This window comes from Aotus nancymaae, unplaced genomic scaffold (genome assembly GCF_030222135.1).
Source record: "Aotus nancymaae isolate 86718 unplaced genomic scaffold, 86718_ANA_hifiasm-v0.15.2.pri h1tg000002l, whole genome shotgun sequence".
Lineage (NCBI taxonomy): Eukaryota > Metazoa > Chordata > Mammalia > Primates > Aotidae > Aotus > Aotus nancymaae.
The window spans coordinates 923,110-942,995 of record NW_026988413.1 but is presented as its reverse complement, the minus strand read 5'-3'; the positions used below and the strand labels follow the sequence as shown (position 1 = coordinate 942,995).

At 51.5% G+C, this 19,886-nt stretch overlaps 1 protein-coding gene across 6 annotated transcripts in view; it reads right to left on the bottom strand.

Annotated features, from left to right (window-relative positions):
- The window catches only part of PTPRN2 (protein tyrosine phosphatase receptor type N2), a 1,009,611-nt gene that overhangs the window by 752,523 nt on the left and 237,202 nt on the right, over positions 1-19,886 (bottom strand). For all 6 annotated transcript variants that reach the window (XM_064367217.1, XM_064367124.1, XM_064367043.1 and 3 more), the window contains one exon: positions 18,581-18,694. In XM_064367217.1, the coding sequence (XP_064223287.1) occupies positions 18,581-18,659 (79 nt within the window). In that variant the 5' untranslated portion in view covers positions 18,660-18,694. The remainder of the gene's footprint in view (positions 1-18,580; positions 18,695-19,886) is intronic.

Sequence of the window (19,886 nt, the reverse complement as noted above, 5' to 3'; positions counted from 1 at the left end):
AAGATACTAAGACATTATTCGCCTTTTTCACGTGTATTCCTTCCTGCGAGAATTCGGAACAGCTGGAGGCTACGTGGCAGATCACACAGAATGGGCGGAAGCAGAGAAGAGAGTCCAGTGCTTTCCATTAAACGAAACACCAGTGAGATCTGCAAAAGGGCGAAACAAAATGTAAAAATGGAAAACAGAAACGCCACACTTAGCACTTGTTTGTTTTGGAAAATATAGTTACCCTGTTTATAATGAAATGATTTTACGATTCATTTCTAAGTGAATTAATAAAGAGCTGCTTTAAAGTGTACCGATTTTAATTTCTAAGGCAACAAATGTGGATAGCACTAACACACACACACACACACAAAAAAAAAAAAAAAAAAAAAAAACAGAAATTCTGTGGAGTCCAGTAATTTTCAATAATAGGATGCAGTCCTGAGATGAAAACTTTGGGAAATCACTGCTCAGCACTGTGCTGCCGGGAGTCGGGAATTCCGCTCTCCACTGCACACCAGCCGGACGACCCCGGGAACACCCGGTCCTCACGCTAAATGGAAAGCTCTAACTTCCCTACAGCGACAGGAAAGGAGCAGCAGAACTCTGTGAGGTAAAACCACTTTTAAAATGTTACTGCCCTACGCTATATCCAGAATCCCCTTCGCCGTTATTCTAACAAAATGTGTAATACTAATTTACCATACAGGATTAAAATGTCTTTATTAAGCTTGCAATTTTTAAACCTTAAAACACCCAGACAAAAATTTAGAGAGTGTTAGTCCCATTTTATTCATGGAAAAAAAAAGACATGAAGACATGGAAATCACCTGGGGAATGTTTAGGAGATGCTGATGGCAGGCCCCATATGAGACCAGTCAGTTTAGAATCCTCGAAGGGTAAGGCCCCCGGCATCATGGTTTCCGAGGCCCCAAGTCATTTTAATATGATGTCAGGGCTGACAACTACCGCTCTTGTTGATGAAGAGAGTCAAAGTCTGCAAAGTGTGTGAAGAAATTTATTCTGAGCCAAATGTGAGTGACCAACGGCCCATGACTCAGCCCAGGAGACGCTGAGAACAAGTGCCCAGGGTGGCAGGGCTTCAGCCTGCATTTACAGATGACAGGGACACAAGACGCCCATCAGTACACGTAAGATGTACACAGGTTTGGTCCAGAAAGACCGGACAACACCAAGCAGGGTCTTCCAGGATGTCGGTGAATAGTTTATCTAAAGACCTAGAATCGGTAGAAAGGAGTGTCTGGGTTAAGATAAGGGGCTGTGGAGACCAAGGTTTTTATTATGCAGATGAAGCCACCAGGCTGCAGGCTTCCAAGAGGAGAGATGGTAAATGTTTATCAGACTTGAAAAGGTGCCAGACTGCTGTTAATTCCCTCTTGGATCAGGGAAAAGACCTGGAAAGGAAAAGGGCTTCTCTACAGAATGCAGACATTTCCCAAGAGAGACAGCTTTGCGAGCCATTTAAATATATGGAGGAATTTTATTTTGGGGTAAAATACTTACATTTCTTTCAGGGCCTGCGATCTGCCATGTTGGTGCCTTAAGGCTACAAAAAGTCTGCTTTGTGGGTCCTCAGGTCTCTGTTTGAATGTTAACGCTGTCAGCCACGCCTGAACACAAGGGGAGGAGGGCATCACGAGGTGTGTCTGACCACCCCTTCCCATCACCGCCTGAACCTCTTTCAGGTTTACTTTGAATGCCCTTGGCCGAGAGGAGGGGTCCATGCAGCTGGTTGCGGGGGGTTAGAATTTTATTTTGGGTTTCTACTCTAAAGCCAAGTGTGGCTTCTTTCCTACAGCACAGAGGAACCCAACAGATGTTTTTAACGAAGAAAGGGCAACAGAAAAAATAGGGATTCATTTTCATATTAGGTAAAACGTGGCACTAGAGAGAAAGATAGAGGGAGGAAGGGAGAGCGTGGGGGAGGGAGGTGCAGAGAGAGAGGAATGGAGATAACGTGGCCATGGCGGCATTGTTTTTGGGTATTCCCCAATTCCCATATAAACACAGATCCCCCGATTCCCACGTAAACACAGACCCCCCGGTTCCCACATAAACACAGACCCCCCCACCGGTTCCCACATAAACACAGACCCCCCGGTTCCCACATAAACACAGACCCCCGGTTCCCACATAAACACAGACCTCCCGGTTCCCACATAAACACAGACCCCCGGTTCCCACATAAACACAGACCCCCCCGGTTCCCACATAAACACAGACCCCCCGGTTCCCACATAAACACAGACCCCCGGTTCCCACATAAACACAGACCCCCCCGATTCCCACATAAACACAGACCCCCCCGATTCCCACATAAACACAGACACCCCCGGTTCCCACATAAACACAGACCCCCGGTTCCCACATAAACACAGACCCCCCCGGTTCCCACATAAACAAGACCCCGGTTCCCACATAAACACAGACCCCCCGGTTCCCACATAAACACAGACCCCCCGATTACCACATAAACACAGACCCCCCGGTTCCCACATAAACACAGACCCCCCGGTTCCCACATAAACACAGACCCCCGGTTCCCACATAAACACAGACCCCCCGGTTCCCACATAAACACAGACCCCCCCGATTCCCACATAAACACAGACCCCCCGGTTCCCACATAAACACAGAACCCCCCCGGTTCCCACACAAACACAGACCCCCGGTTCCCACATAAACACAGACCCCCCCGGTTCCCACATAAACACAGACCCCCGGTTCCCACATAAACACAGAACCCCCCCGGTTCCCACATAAACACAGACCCCCCCGGTTCCCACATAAACACAGACCCCCCGGTTCCCACATAAACACAGACCCCCCAGGTTCCCACATAAACACAGACCCCCGGTTCCCACATAAACACAGACCCCCCCCGATTCCCACATAAACACAGACCCCCGATTACCACATAAACACAGACCCCCCGGTTCCCACATAAACACAGACCCCCCGGTTCCCACATAAACACAGACCCCCGGTTCCCACATAAACACAGACCCCCGGTTCCCACATAAACACAGACCCCCCCGGTTCCCACATAAACACAGACCCCCGGTTCCCACATAAACACAGAACCCCCCCGGTTCCCCACATAAACACAGACCCCCCCGGTTCCCACATAAACACAGACCCCCCCGGTTCCCACATAAACACAGACCCCCGGTTCCCCACATAAACACAGACCCCCCCGATTCCCACATAAACACAGACCCCCCCGGTTCCCACATAAACACAGACCCCCCCCCGGTTCCCACATAAACACAGACCCCCGGTTCCCACATAAACACAGACCCCCAACCGGTTCCCACATAAACACAGATCCCCCCCGGTTCCCACATAAACACAGACCCCCCCCCCCGGTTCCCACATAAACACAGACCCCCCGGTTCCCACATAAACACAGACCCCCCCCGGTTCCCACATAAACACAGACCCCTCCGATTCCCACATAAACACAGACCCCCCCGGTTCCCACATAAACACAGACCCCCCCGGTTCCCACATAAACACAGACCCCCGGTTCCCACATAAACACAGACCCCCCGGTTCCCACATAAAACACAGACCCCCGGTTCCCACATAAACACAGACCCCCCACCGGTTCCCACATAAACACAGACCCCCCACCGGTTCCCACATAAACACAGACCCCCCGGTTCCCACATAAACACAGACCCCCCCCCGGTTCCCACATAAACACAGACCCCCCCCCGGTTCCCACATAAACACAGACCCCCCCCGGTTCCCACATAAACACAGGACCCCCAGTTCCCACATAAACACAGACCCCCCCCCGGTTCCCACAAAAACACAGACCCCCCCGGTTCCCACAAAAACACAGACCCCTCCGATTCCCACATAAACACAGACCCCCCCGGTTCCCACATAAACACAGACCCCCCGGTTCCCACATAAACACAGACCCCCGGTTCCCACATAAACACAGACCCCCCACCGGTTCCCCACATAAACACAGACCCCCCACCGGTTCCCACATAAACACAGACCCCCCGGTTCCCACATAAACACAGACCCCCCCCGGTTCCCACATAAACACAGACCCCCCCGGTTCCCACATAAACACAGACCCCCCCCCGGTTCCCACATAAACACAGACCCCCCGGTTCCCACATAAACACAGACCCCCGGTTCCCACATAAACACAGACCCCCCACCGGTTCCCACATAAACACAGACCCCCCACCGGTTCCCACATAAACACAGACCCCCCGGTTCCCACATAAACACAGACCCCCCCCCGGTTCCCACATAAACACAGACCCCCCCCCCGTTCCCACATAAACACAGACCCCCCCCGGTTCCCACATAAACACAGACCCCCCGGTTCCCACATAAACACAGACCCCCCCCGGTTCCCACAAAAACACAGACCCCTCCGATTCCCACATAAACACAGACCCCCCGGTTCCGACATAAACACAGACCCCCGGTTCCCACATAAACACAGACCCCCCCCCCCCGGTTTCCCACATAAACACAGACCCCCGGTTCCCACATAAACACAGACCCCCCCCCGGTTCCCACATAAACACAGACCCCCCACCGGTTCCCACATAAACACAGACCCCCCCACCGGTTCCCACATAAACACAGACCCCCGGTTCCCACATAAACACAGACCCCCCCCCCGGTTCCCACATAAACACAGACCCCCCCCCCGGTTCCCACATAAACACAGACCCCCCCCCCCCGGTTCCCACATAAACACAGACCCCCCCCCCGGTTCCCACATAAACACAGACCCCCCGGTTCCCACATAAACACAGACCCCCCCGGTTCCCACATAAACACAGACCCCCGGTTCCCACATAAACACAGACCCCCCCCCCGGTTCCCACATAAACACAGACCCCCCCCCGGTTCCCACATAAACACAGACCCCCCGGTTCCCACATAAACACAGACCCCCGGTTCCCACATAAACACAGACCCCCCCCCGGTTCCCACATAAACACAGACCCCCCCCCGGTTCCCACATAAACACAGACCCCCCGGTTCCCACATAAACACAGACCCCCCCGGTTCCCACATAAACACAGACCCCCCCCCGGTTCCCATATAAACACAGACCCCCCCCCCCGTTCCCACATAAACACAGACCACCCCCCGGTTCCCACATAAACACAGACCCCCCCCGGTTCCCACATAAACACAGACCCCTCCGATTCCCACATAAACACAGACCCCCCGGTTCCCACATAAACACAGACCCCCCGGTTCCCACATAAACACAGACCCCCCGGTTCCCACATAAACACAGACCCCCCGGTTCCCACATAAACACAGACCCCCCCCCGTTCCCACATAAACACAGACCCCCGGTTCCCACATAAACACAGACCCCCCACCGGTTCCCACATAAACACAGACCCCCCACCGGTTCCCACATAAACACAGACCCCCCGGTTCCCACATAAACACAGACCCCCCCCCCCCGGTTCCCACATAAACACAGACCCCCCCCCCGGTTCCCACATAAACACAGACCCCCCCCCCGGTTCCCACATAAACACAGACCCCCCCGGTTCCCACATAAACACAGACCCCCCGGTTCCCACATAAACACAGACCCCCGGTTCCCACATAAACACAGACCCCCCCCCGGTTCCCACATAAACACAGACCCCCGGTTCCCACATAAAGACAGACCCCCCCCGATTCCCACATAAACACAGACCCCCCGGTTCCCACATAAACACAGACCCCCGGTTCCCACATAAACACAGACCCCCCGGTTCCCACATAAACACAGACCCCCCGGTTCCCACATAAACACAGACCCCCCGGTTCCCACATAAACACAGACCCCCCCCCCGGTTCCCACATAAACACAGACCCCCGGTTCCCACATAAACACAGACCCCCCCGGTTCCCACATAAACACAGACCCCCCCCTGGTTCCCACATAAACACAGACCCCCCCCCCCCGGTTCCCACATAAACACAGACCACCCCCCGGTTCCCACATAAACACAGACCCCCCCCCGGTTCCCACATAAACACACACCCCCCCGGTTCCCACATAAACACAGACCCCCTGATTCCCATATAAACACAGACCCCCCATTCCCATATAAACACAGACCCCCGATTCCCATGTAAACAGACCCCCCAGTTCCCACATAAACACAGACTCCCCAGTTCCCACATAAACACAGACCCCCCCCCCGGTTCCCACATAAACACAGACCCCCCCCCCCCGGTTCCCACATAAACACAGACCCCCCCCCCCGGTTCCACATAAACACAGACCACCCCCCGGTTCCCACATAAACACAGACCCCCCCCCGGTTCCCATATAAACACAGACCCCCCATTCCCATATAAACACAAACTCCCCGATTCCCATATAAACACAGACCTCCCTATTCCCACATAAACACAGACCCCCCGATTCCCACATAAACACAGACCCCCCGATTCCCACATAAACACAGACCCCCCCGATTCCCACATAAACACAGACCCCCCGATTCCCACATAAACACAGACCGAGCAACTACGTGATGAAATAAGCCAAGATCTGACTTAAATCACACCTAAGAGAGGTTGTCCCCAGCTACTGATCCCCAAGACAATAGCCAGATGAAAGTTGAGGAGAGGACCAGAGAAAAGAAATCTTCAAAGTAGCTACAGACATCAGTGAAAACAGCAAAGAACCTTAAATAATCTCTCCTTCATAAAAGCACTGAGAAAACCACCCAAAAATATCAGAATCAACTTTTTCAGAACTCTGGAAATTAAAGTCTGGCAGGAATCAGAGCAATTTACTAAAAAAATAGGCTGAATCTCAGCAAGAACGGAACCTTCCTGGCATCTTAACTCACCCTATTTCCAGCTCCCTCTCGTGAACTCTGCTGCAGGCTTGAAAATGTGCAGCCCCCCAACTGCAGTGAAAACCAACAGCCGGGAAGCACCAGAGAGCGCGCTACGGGGTCAGAGTGACTTCCAACCCGCATTCCCAGAGGATCGTCACTACTTCACCTGTCTGGTTGTTCCCTGGAGGGCCCACTGGAAAGGCTGTCTACTGCATCCAACTCAAAGCTCGGATGTGTGAAAAGTCTTTTCCCTGGTGGCATTTGTTGAAAATATTTAGAGACAATGTTCTACTTATCAGCGGCCTGAGGCAGAGGATAATCGCTGGGACAAACAAGAGGCTCTAACAAAAAGCTCGCAGGAAAAGCAGGAAAATGAGATGTGCAGAAGGGCTCTGCAAAGCTCGGACGTGATCTGTGGAACACGGGTGGCCACAACACACGGAGGGCCGTGTGCCTGCTCAGGCTGTGCACACTCAGCAAAGGCACGAGGCTCCACGCTCTCAGCCCTGGCTGCTGTAGAGATTCTGGTCCAGCAAGAAGGGAAGTCTGCAGCAGAGCCGTGAACTGCCTGCCTGACTGCTGAAGCTTGGCCCACACTCACACAGAACCCTCAGCAGAGATGGAGGCTTGTTTCTAGGCATTTAAGGCCATCTGTCTGGTCATCTGACCACCAACCAAACTGAGCAGAAACTTGGTGTCCAGACATAACAAAAAACGCAAACTTTACAGAATTGGTTCAGAACAGTCACTAAGCAAACAGCAGCAACCACCGCCACACCTAAGGAGAGGCGAGTTTCCAGTTTTCAGAGTTGCCACGCTACAGTATTTAAAATATCCAGTTTTCCGAAAAATGCTTGAGGCATGCAAAGAAACATGGAAGTGTACCTCCTCCATGGAAAACCAGGAGCAGCTCTTGGGGAGGCCAAAGGGCTTACTAGACAGAGACTTTAAATGAGCTTGCTTTTTTTTTTTTTTTTTTTGAGATGGAGTTTCACTCTTGTTGCCCAGGCTGGAGCGCAATGGCGCAATCAATCTCAGCTCACCGCAACCTCCGCATCCCAGGTTCAAGAGATTCTCCTGCCTCAGCCTCCCAAGTAGCTGGGACTACAGGCATGCGCCACTATGCCTGGCTACTTTTGTATTTTTAGTAGAGATGAGGTTTCTCCATGTTGGTTAGGCTGGTCTTGAACTCCCAATCTCAGGTGATCTGCCCGCCTCGGCCTCCCAAATTGCTGAGATTACAGGTGTGAGCCACTGTGCCTGGCCTAAAGGAGCTATTTTTAATATGCTCCAAAAACTGTAAGAACAATGTCTAAAGAGCTAAAGAAAAGTAGAAAAATAGTATCTCATCAAATAGAGAATATTAATAAAGAAATAGAAAGTATATTTCAAAAATAATTGAAAACTTCAGTAGAGGAGCTCAACAGCAGATCTTATCAGCAGAAGAAAGAATCAGCAAACTTTAGGATAGATTAATTGAAATTATCCAGTCTGAGGAACAGAAGGGAAAAAGAATAATAAAAAATTAGAGACCTGTGAGAGACCATCCAATGTACTGAGATACGTGTAAAGGAAGCCCCCGATGTAGGAGAGAAAGGAGGAAGAAAGAATATTTGAAGAAATAGTGACCAAAAACTCCCAAAACTAGATGAAAAACATGAATCTACACATCTAAGACACTCAATGAACTCCAAGTAGAATAAACTCTAAGAGAGCCACACCTAGACACATCAAAATCAGACTCAAAATGCAAAGACAAAGTAAATCTGTTGAAAGCAGTAAGAGAGAAACAACTTGCCACACGTTATGGACTAAATATTTGTCCCTTCCAAAACTCATGTTGAAGTTTAATCCCCAATTTGGCAGAATCAGGAGGGAGGAGGTAAGTGAGTCATGAGGGCTCTGCCTTCATGAATGGATTAATCCAATCCATTTGTGAATTAATGGGTTACCACAAGAGGGGACCTGGTGGCTCTCTAAGAAGGGACACCTGAGCTAGCACAGCAGCATGCTCAGCGTCCTCACCATGTGATGGCCTGTACCACCTCAGGACGCTGCAGAGTCCCCAGCAGCAACAAGACCCTCATCTGATGCTGCCCCCACCCTTCAACTTCTCAGCCTGCACACCGGTAAGAAATAAATTCCTTTTATTTAGAAATTACCCAGTTTCAGGTATTCTGTGATAAGCAACAGAAAGTAGGCACTGATCCTCGATGACATTAACGACTAATTTCTCATCTGAGACTGTGAAGGCCAAGAAGCAATGGGACGATATATTCAAAGTCCTAAAAGAAAAAAGTCTATCAACCAAGAATTCTATATTCGGTAAATCTATCCTGCAAAACTAAAGGAGAAACCAATACATTCCCAAACAAAAAACAAAGAGAATTTTTGCTAACGACCCTTCCCTAGAAGTTCTAAATGGGGTGCTTTAGGCAAAAATGAAAGGACACTAGACAGTGACTTGTATCCAAATGAAGAAATAAAGAGCATCCGTAAAGGCAATTATTTAGCAAGTATGAACTACAGAACAAATATTTGTGTATGTAACATTTATTTTCTCCTAGTTTTTAAAAATCCTGTATAAAGCAGTAATTCTAAATCTGTGTTCGTAAACATACAACGTATAAAGATCATTTTCATGACAACAGCACAAAGCAGGGAGAGAGAAGAAAACAATGAAGAGCGAGTGTTTGAAAATTAAATTGGCATTAATTCAACTAGATTGATGCAAATTAAGATTTTAACAATAATTTGAATAATTAAATTAATATTAGTTTGATCTTAATTAAATATTTTATATTAATTTTCAGAGCAAACACTAGGAAAGTAACTCAAAAAATAATCAGGAAAGAAAGAGAGGACGTTATTACTGACCCTGCAAACATAAAAATTACAAGGAGTATACAAAAATACTGTAAATAATCACACGCCAACACATTACATAATCCAGGTGACATGAGCAAATTCCTATGAAGACACGAATTACTGAAACTGACTCAAGAAGAACTAGAAAATTTGAATATGTCCATAACAATTAAAGAAAGTGAGTAATTTAAAACCTCATAAAGAAAAGCCCAAGGTCAGATGGCTTCCATTTTCAATAGCTTCGCTTCAGATGTTTAAGGAAGAACTAACACCATTCCTTCACAGTCTTCCAAAAAAAAAAAAAAAAAGGAGAGAGACAGAATACTCTTCAATTAATTTGATGTGATGGTTAATACTGAGTGTCAGCTTGATTGGATTGAAGGATACAAGGTACTGATCCTGGGAGTATCCGTGAGGGTGTGCCAAAGGAGATTCACGTCGGAGTCAGTGGACTGGGGGAGGCAGGCCCACCCTCAGCCTATGTGGGCACCAGCTAATCGGCTTCCGGCACGGCCAGAATAAAAGCAGGCAGAAGGACATGAAAAGTGGTTTAGTCTTCAGGCCTCCATGCTTCTCCCGTGCTGGATGCTTCACCGCACCCCGAGTTCCTCAGCTTTGGGACTCCGCTTTTGCTCCTCAGAGCCTGCTGTGGGCCCTCACCTTGTGATCGTGTGAGTGGATACTCCTTAATAAACTCCGCTTTATATACACATCTATCATATTAGCTCTGCCCTTCTAGAGAACCCTAACGCATTTCATCGTTACGTATTACTATGATACCAAATCTAAAGACATCCAAAGATTAAGAAATATCCTTTATAAATACGGACATAAAAATTCTCAACAAAACACTAAGATATGGAATCCAGAAACATATAAAAAGAATTATATGGCATGGTCAAGTCAGACTTATCCCAGGAATATAAGATTAGTTCAAATATAAAAAGTAACCAATGAGACACCCCACGTTCACAGGACACAGGACTGAGTCTTCATGTCTTCCCCAAACGCATATGCCGAGATGCTGATCCCCAGTGTGACAGCACGAGGAGGTGAAGCCTTTGGAGGTAATTAGGTCATGAAGATGGCACCCATGCCAGTGGGATTCGTGTCCACACGAAAGAGATCCCGGAGCACCCACCTGCCCATCTGCCACATGAGGATACAGTAGGCAGATGCCCACCGTGAACCAGGAAGCCAGCCCCCACCAGACACCCAACCTGCAGGAGCCCCCAGAGCCGTGCGAAATAAATGTTTGCTGTTTAAGCCGTCCACTCGATATGAATTTTGTGACAGCAGCTTCAACAAGAGCAAAATTGGCAGTGGGAAGTAGGGGCGCTGCTGTAACAAATTCCTGAAAATGCAGAAGCAGCTTTGGATCTGGGTGATGTGTGGAGGCTGACAGTTTTCAGGTGTGTCCTAGAACGAGCCTCCTTCACCGTGAGTGGATTTTTAAAAGTGCTTGTATTGAGAGATCAGAGAGGAGAGCTGCAGACAAAAGCCACATGTCTTAGAGGACCGCCCAGCAATCATGCACGGCAGGCTGGGAGGATGCAGATGGAAAGGCCATGCCGGGCAGCCCAGGAGGAGGAACGTGCGTCGAAGGGACAGTGGAGAAGGGGCCGTGCTCCTCACGAGTGGTGAGGACCCTGGCTGAAAGCATTCATGCTCTGGGCTGCTGTGGGAGGTACAGCTTGTGAGTGATGACACTGGAAACAGTGTCCCTCAGTGGCAGCGGGCCTCACCAACGGCCGGCTGGAGCATGAGACGGGGCAGAAGGAGCCACTGGGCCTGTACGGGGCTGCTCCTTCATCACACTGCGCAGCCTGAACCATGCCCTCATGCGCAATGCAGGGCTGCTGGACGTTCACCTCGAGGCTGGTGCTGGCCATCTAGAAAGCGGCTTGTGTGCAACGAAAGCCCCATCACAGAAACACCTTAGAACACGGACAGATTAGAATCCCGACGGGTGCAGGCGAGGGAGGGGCTGGAGAATCAGAGGAACGGACCAGCCATCCTGCAGCTGTCCTGGCCTGCCAGGCCCCTCCTCGAGGACGGCTCCATGTCCACGCGCTCTCCCTTCCACCGTGGTGGTCCCTCTGGATGTTCCCTCACCTCATGGGAATGTCCAGCCAGACAGAGCGCAAGTGCCATGGAGGGTGAGCACCGTGCGTGACTCCAGCACACCCACCTGTGCTTACCAGACGTGAGCCAGACATTCCCCCTCCCCAACCCCACAGCACACATCTGCCTGGAGGCTGGCTGGGGGCAGATCTCAGCTCCTCTCAGCAAGAAGGAAAGCCTCTGGGCTCCAAGGGCCCAGGGTAGGACAGGCAAGCACGGGGAGGCCGCAGGCAGAGGGTGGGCGAGGAGGAGGCAGAGCCCGGCTCCTCTGACCTGCGCCGGCAAGCACAGCCACGGCCCCAGCGTGGCTCCCCAGAACGCCATCCCCGCCAGGACCCACACGGCCAGCCTTGGACTTCTGTCTTCCAGTCCGTATTGTTTGGGGATTTCTTTTACTTCTAAGGAATTATAACAATGTTTTATGTACATTTTTTTTCTTGCTTTTTGCTTTTGACATGCAGCTCAGAAGATTCTTGACAAGAAATGAATCCATAGTCATTTTCATGACAGCAAATTGCATGCCAACGAGTGACATTTAAATGCTGAATTTTAAAGCCTTATCAGAAAAAGGGAAATGTATTTTTTTAAAAAATTAATACATGAGAGAGCAGTGTGTCTGCCCATTAAATAATGCTGCCTGTAGTGGACGAGAATGGTAAAAACACAGTGCGCGTATTTTGTTCTGTAAACTACACATCTATGTGGAGGAAGAAGGTCGTAAAATTTACTCCCGTTTACCTCCTTCATGTGCAAGCCTCCAAAGGCCACGCAAGCAGCTGTCAACAAATCCAAAAATTGTACCTCCAAGGAGTGACCTTGATGAAGATGACAGACAGAAGCATACGACCAACTCCGTTTCAAGTGCAGTTACCAAGACGGAATCATTCTGGAATCCTGAAAAATCTCCTACCCAAACACTACCCAAAACTCATGAAAACACCAGGATTTGCGATCCTTTCCTGAAGACATGGTGTTTCCTGGACTCCCAAGTGCTAGTCACTATTGAGGCTTTCTTAACAGGGCTAAAAATCTGAAAAGCCCAGAGAGAAAATGAGGTGGGGCCGCAAGGTGGTAAGCATGTCTGTATAGGTACACGTGTGTGCAGGAACGCATCTTTATGTGCACTGCATGTGTGTGGGGGTGTCCACATGTGAGCATGTGAGTACATGTGCAAGTATGTGTGTGGGTGTCTAAATGTGAGCATGTGAACGCATGTGCAGGTGTGTATGCATGTGTGTGGGTGTCTACACATGAGCATATGAATGTGTTCAGGTGTGTGCATGGGTGTCCACACATAAGCAGGTATGTGTGCATGTGTGCTTCTACATGTGGGCACGTCAGTGCATGTGCAGGTGAGTAGCAGGTCTGTGGGTGTCTACATGTGAGCATGTGAGTGTGTGCATGTGTCTATATGTGAGCACTTGAGTGTACAGGTGTGTGGGGTGTCTACACGTGAGCATATGAGTGTACATGCAGGTGTCTCTAGGTGTGTGGACATCTACATGTGAGCACATGAATGCATGTGCAGGTATGTATGCATGTGTGTGTCTACATGAGTGTGTGTGCAGGTGTGTCCAGGTGTGTGTCTATACCTGAGCACATGAGTGTATGTGCAGGCGTCTGTGCATGTGTGGGGCATCTACATTTGAGCACATGAGTGTCTGCATGTGTGTGGGGTGTCTACATGTGAGCATGTGGGGGGTGTCTACACATGAGCATGTGAGTATGCAGGTGTGTGTGCATGTGTCTGTGTCTACATGTGAGCACATGAGTGCATGTGCAGGTGTGTGCATGTGTGTCTACATGTGAGCATGTGAATGTGTGTGCAGTTGTGTGTGTCTAGATGTGAGCATGTGAATGCATGTGCAACTGTGTGCATATGTGTCTACATATGAGCATGTGACTGCATGTGCAATTGTATGTTCATGTGTGTAGGATCCACACATGAGCATGTGAGTGCATGTGCAGGTCTGTATGTGTGTCTACACATGAGCATGTATGTGTGCCGGTGTGTCTACACGTAAGCATGAGTGTGTGTGCAGCTATGTTTGCATGTGTCTACATGTGAGCATGTGAGTGTATGTGCAGGTGTGTGTGCGGATGTTTACATGTTAGCATGTGAACACATGTGCAGGTGTGTTGGGTGTGTCTACACGTGGGTATGTGAACGCATGTGCAGGTGTTTGTGCATGTATGTCTACATGTGAGCATGTGAATGAGAGGCGTGTGGGGTGTCTACACGTGAGCATATGAATGCATGTGCACATGTGTGTGCATGTGTCCACATGTGAGCATATGTGTGCAGGTGTGTGCATATGTATAGGTGTTTACACATGAGCATGTGAATGTGTGTGCAGATGTACATGCATGTGGGGGACCAAATGTCACATGAATGCATGTGCAGGTGTGTGCATGTATGTGGGTATCTACCTGTGGGCATGTGTGTGTACAGATGTGTGGGTGTCTACATGTGGATGTGTGCAGTTGTGTGCAGGTGTGTGGTGTCTACACATGAGCACGTGAGTGTGTGGTGTGTGGATGTCTACATGTGAGCATGTATGTGTGCAGGTGTGTGTGCAGATGCATGTGCATGTGTGTGGGTATCTACACATGAGCATGTGCGTGCATGTGCAGGTGTGTGTATGTGTGCGGTTGTCTACACGAGCATGTGAGTGCGTATGCAGGCATGTGGGTGTCTACACACAAGCATGTGTGTGTCCAGGTATGTGCAGGTGTGTGGCTGTCTACATGTGAGCATGTGTGTATGCAGGTGTATGTGCAAGTTTGTGCATGTGTGGGCATCTACACATGAGCATGTGAGTGTGTGTGCAGGTGTGTGGGTGTCTACAAATGAGCATGTGGGTGCGTGTGCAAGTGTGTGTGCAGGTGGGTATGCATATGTGTGATATCTACGTGTGAGCATGTGAATGTGTGCAGGTGTGTGGGTGTCTACATGTGAGCATGTGTGTATGCAGGTGTATGTGCAAGTTTGTGCATGTGTGGGCATCTACACATGAGCATGTGAGTGTGTGCAGGTGTGTGTGCACATGTGTGGGCATCTACACACGAGCCTGTGAACATGTGTGCAGGTATGTATGCCTTCACAGCACATTCACCTTTCAAAACGCTGCATCCCAGACTGGGTGCAGGAGCAGGGCTGAGACACACCAATGGCCCCAGCAACCAAAGGGGCCTCCTGTCACAGGTTATCCCTGGGGTTTGCTGGAAACGCCCAGCCCAGGACACACTCCACAGATGTGTCAGAACCAGCTGCAAATGTGTCTGCGATTCTGTCTCCACAATGCAGAAGATGACTTTTCAGTGTCTAGAGAGTCTGACAGCCCAGGACACAGCCCCTGGGGATGGAGCTGGGCAGGAGGGTCCAGCTGTCCAGGCCATGGGCAGTTCTGACATAACTGGGCAGATGCTCAGCCAGAGCCTGAGCAAGACTGGAGATGCAGGGCTGCCTGGGGGCCCCGTCTCTACATGGGGCTGCCTGGGACCCCCAGTATCCACGCAGGGCTGCCTGGGACACCCCCCTTTCCCACGCAGAGCTGCCTGGTACCCCCATCTCCACACAGGGCTACCTGGGACCCCTGTTCCCACGTGGGTCTGCCTGGGACCCCCTCAGCCCCACACAGGGCTGCTTGGGAACCCCATTCTCCATGGAGGGCTGCCTTGGACCCCGTCTCCATGAAGATGTTCTTATCCTCAAGAACGTACCAGAAATGTGGACATAGTAAAAGGTTGCCTCAGGCTCACAGCGCGTGTTAAGGCGTGAGGGATTCCCAGAGCCCTCCCAGGGAGATGGGGTTGAGCAGAGTCATGGGGAAGGCACTGGCCACTCTTGGGATGTAGCCTTTTCCTGATTCAGAGTCTGGTTTAGGCTCAGGGTCATCGGATGAAGCCCCGACTGGAGCTCAGCATGAGGAAGGTGAAGCCAGAAATGGTGTGGAGGGAGGGTCAGACCTGAAAAGAGGCTCCCAATGAGCAGATTCCAAAGTTAAAATCTCTGTTTAAAACTCTGAATGTTGCTTTTCCTGTCTGGTTCTCTCTTCCTCCCTAATCCCGTGGAGTGGAGGCGGAGGCTGGGGAGAAGGTGAGCCCAGCAGGCACCAGCACAGTGGTAGCTGCACACGTTCCTAGAGCCGGGTCGCACGGGCTCGGGGGGAATTCTGAAGCACCATGCCCATCTCACTAAAGGACCCCTGGCGTCCACTAGCACATCCAGCCATCACCTTGGCAAAAGCTGGCCCATCTGTGTGCTCTTTAAATAAGGTGGCTAAGAAAGCGGCTTTTTTCCCTCTTCTCAAGAGATAATAAAGTGAAGGGTGAAAAACAGAGTAAGGCTCACAAGCCAAGCAAACTCAGAGAACGCAACAGTAGAACATTCACACAACCTTCCTTCAATATGACTGACTGCACAGATGTCCCTGTGTTGGCAGCATTACGCCTATGCCATCGACACTGACACCTGTATCTACCTGCCCTGCCAGCCTTGCGCTGGGCTGTGCACGGTACCCCCACTGCCAAATGACAGTGGCCGTCCGGAGAAGGAGCTGGATCCAAGCCACCCTGGAGGCCCCCGCGGTGTGTGTGTCAGGAAGTGGCCCCGCACCGTGGAGGCCCCCGTGGTGTGTGTGTCAGGAAGTGGCCTCGCACGTGGAGGCCCCCATGGTTTGCATCATGAAGTGGCCTCGCACATGGAGGCCCCCGTGGTGTGCGTCAGGAAGTGGCCCCACGCCCTGGCCCACACCACCACACACGCTCCTCTCTCTCAACCTGCAGCGTGGCTTTGTGGAGAGTTTCCCATGGACCGTGGGGTTCCGGTGACTCGGGCTCTGTTTGCGGGAAGTTCTGTGTAACCAATGTCCAGGCACCACCCAAATGCAGACCGTGCAGTACTACACGCCACCCCTGCTGGGACCCCCTGAAGGAAAGAGGTGAAAAGAGACCCTCCCGGCGAGCAGAGCCCGAAGCAGTGCGCCTGGCTGGTCACTGTGCCTGGAAGAAGTGACCAGATGTGTGTTTATTTACCAATTAATGGGCTGTGGCCAATGCTTTGGCCGGATGGCCAGGAGCTCGGGCAGAATATGATTGGAAACACTGTTGACAAGGGCGTCTGGGAAGAGGCATCTTAGATAGACATCTACGAAGTGGAAGAAAGTGCTAAGATATGAATGTCCCATGAGAATGTCCACCAAAGAGTGACCTCAGCAGAGGAGATTTTTTTTTTTTTGAGATAGAGTCTCACTCTGTCACCCAGACTGGAGTGCAGTGGTGTGATCTCAGCTCACTGTAACCTCTGCCTCCTGGGTTCAAGTGATTCTCCTGCCTCAGTCTCCCACGTAGCTGGGACTACAGGCACACAGTACCACACCTGGATAATTCTGTATTTTTAGTAGAGACAAGGTTTCACCATGTTGGCCAGGATGGTCTCGATCTCTGGACCTCATGATCCGCCTGCCTCCACCTCCCAAAGTGTTGAGATTATAGGTGTGAGCCACTGCACCTGGCCCAGCAGAGGAGTATTTTAATAACCAAGTGGATAGAGCAACCCTTTCTGTGGACACCAGTCAGCCTCTTTCCCCAGCTCCCAGTGGGCCCATGACAAAGTGGCCATGGTGACAGGGATGGAGGTGGCACCTGGGCTCCCACTCACCACGGCCAGCCCTGCTGTGGCCACCCCTGAGTTCCCAGTCAGCCCCCGCGAAGACCAACCCTGAGTCCCCAGCACGACGCCACTCCCCTAGGTGATCGGCTGGCCGCCGGGGCAGATGGTTACGCGCGCAGCTTCCCTCTCGGAAGGGGCTGGGGTTGTCCCTGCTGAACTAGACGCTGACTCCTCCGCTGCGCACAGTGCTCCTGCCAGAACTACCATCCATGGACTCAGAAGGCCTCATCCATCACCATGGTGTCCACGCAGCACTGCTTCTGACCAAGGGACCTCACTTCACAACCAAAGAAGGACAGCATTGGGCCTGTTCTTAGGGAAGTCCCTAAGGGTGCGTCAGCCTGGCTCTCGGCAGTGTGTTTCACTCTTGTCGCCCAGGCTGGAGTGCAGTGGCGCGATCTTGGCTCACCGCAACCTCTACCTCCTGGGTTCAAGCGATTCTCCTGCCTCAGCCTCCTAAATAGCTAGGATTACAAGCATGTGCCACCACACCCAGCTACTTTTGTATTTTTAGAGATAGGGTTTCACCACGTTGGTCCGGCTGGTCTCGAGCTCCTGACCTCGGTGATCCACCTGCCTCGGCCACCCAAAGTGTTGGGATTACAGGCGTGAGCTACTGCGCCTGGCCTATGATTTTTTTAATTATCTTCTTATCACCCCTGTAGGAACCTCCTGCAACAGAAGCTTCACAACAATGGCGACAGGCACAGGCTGATTCTCCCCAGGCTGAGATGCACGTGCACCGGACGCAGACGGGCCCAGGCACGCAGCCGATGCCCGCCCACCTTGCACCAGGCCCAGCTACGGGCCACTGCAGCCTTCCCGCAGCTCCTCCTGGGGACACAGGCAGCAGCAGACCTGGGCTCCTCTGAACCAGGGAACGGACGCCCCCCGCGGGAACCATCCGTGAGCCCAGCGTGAGGCTCCGAGCCGCCCCTCCCATCACCACACCCACAGATTCAGTCCATTTCCAGCTCCTCGCCACCCAGGAGGAGAAGCAAAGCCCGTGTGAGCGCTCGAGGTAGCAACCGCCACGCCTCAGCCCACGCCGCCCTACCTGTGCTGGAGAGCTTCTGCAGGGCGATTCGCAGGCGCTGCAGGGCCACGGGCGACACTTCGTAGCGGTAAAAGTCCATTGCCGGAACCTTCTGGCACCTTCCAAACACTCCATCTGTGAGAAGGGAAGCAGAGAAGACAGAACGAGACGTTTCATTTTCAGAGAGCAGGGAGGTGTCACACACGTCCTTGCGGTGTGTTCCGGTCACGTGCCACGGTGAGGCTTTGGAGCACGGCTCACCAGAGGGCTGCCAGGGCCCAGAAGCACCCGGGAAGTCCTGGTTTGTTAAATCGAAACCGAGCTTCGTGGAAAACACAAACGGCAAGTTGGAGAGAAAGGGCGCAGGAGTCCGGCGTGGCTGGAATGTTTCCATTCCACTGTCCTCCGTGACCCCAGGCCCTCCTTTTACGTAATTTCATGGTTTTTTTTGTAAAACTTGCTCTGACAACTCAGTGACAATGGAAAAAGCAAAGTCAGTCACATTCTGGGCCAGTTTTCCAGATGAAAACACAACACCCGGGAAGTATAAATACTAATTTGTAGGAGCTGCACGGATCGTGGAGACGTCTCTCCCCGGGCTGCGTGGGAGGCCAGGGCGGCCTCCAGGGCTGCTTTCTGGGCGAGGCTGGCGAACTGTGTGGCACTAACGGGGACTCATTTATTTAGCTCTATTCCTTTGGTCTGAAACGGCGGACTCTGCTCATCAACATCCTTTCCTACCACACCTTCTAATTAATTTAGACCCTAATTAGTCCTTATTTGGAGAACTGTTCGAGACAAGCTTCCTGTGGGGGTTTCAAACATTCAAATTTCCTTCTTTGGTGCACACAAAAGATGAATTCAGGCACTACAGCCTCCACACGGGGCGGCCATCTGCGGCTTCGGCCGGGTGGAAGGGGAAATGGTCCCCTGCATTGTTCACTATGGTTTCCTCGGGCAGCTTGGCTGAAGAAAGCCATTCAAATGCAACAAGTGTAATTAGCAGAAACACACTGCCGAGAGCCAGGCTGACGCGGTAATTGCTGGTCTGATATTACATATATGCTCACGGCGGCGGGCCGGGCGATTAGCAGAAAATAACCTCGAGTATTGCAAGGTTTCTATGGGACTCCGCAAAGCCCAAAGAACACAGGAGGCAGCCTGGCAGCTGCGCGGGGCGGCAGGCGGACAATGGCGAGGAGGAGACGCCGGGCCTGCGATTTCCCTCCGTGCAGCCCAGCCGCGCTGCCTCCTGTGTGAGCTGGACCCAGATCCCTGCGAGGCCACACAAAGGCAGAGTGCTCTCAGGGGCCCTGCACAGGCCGGC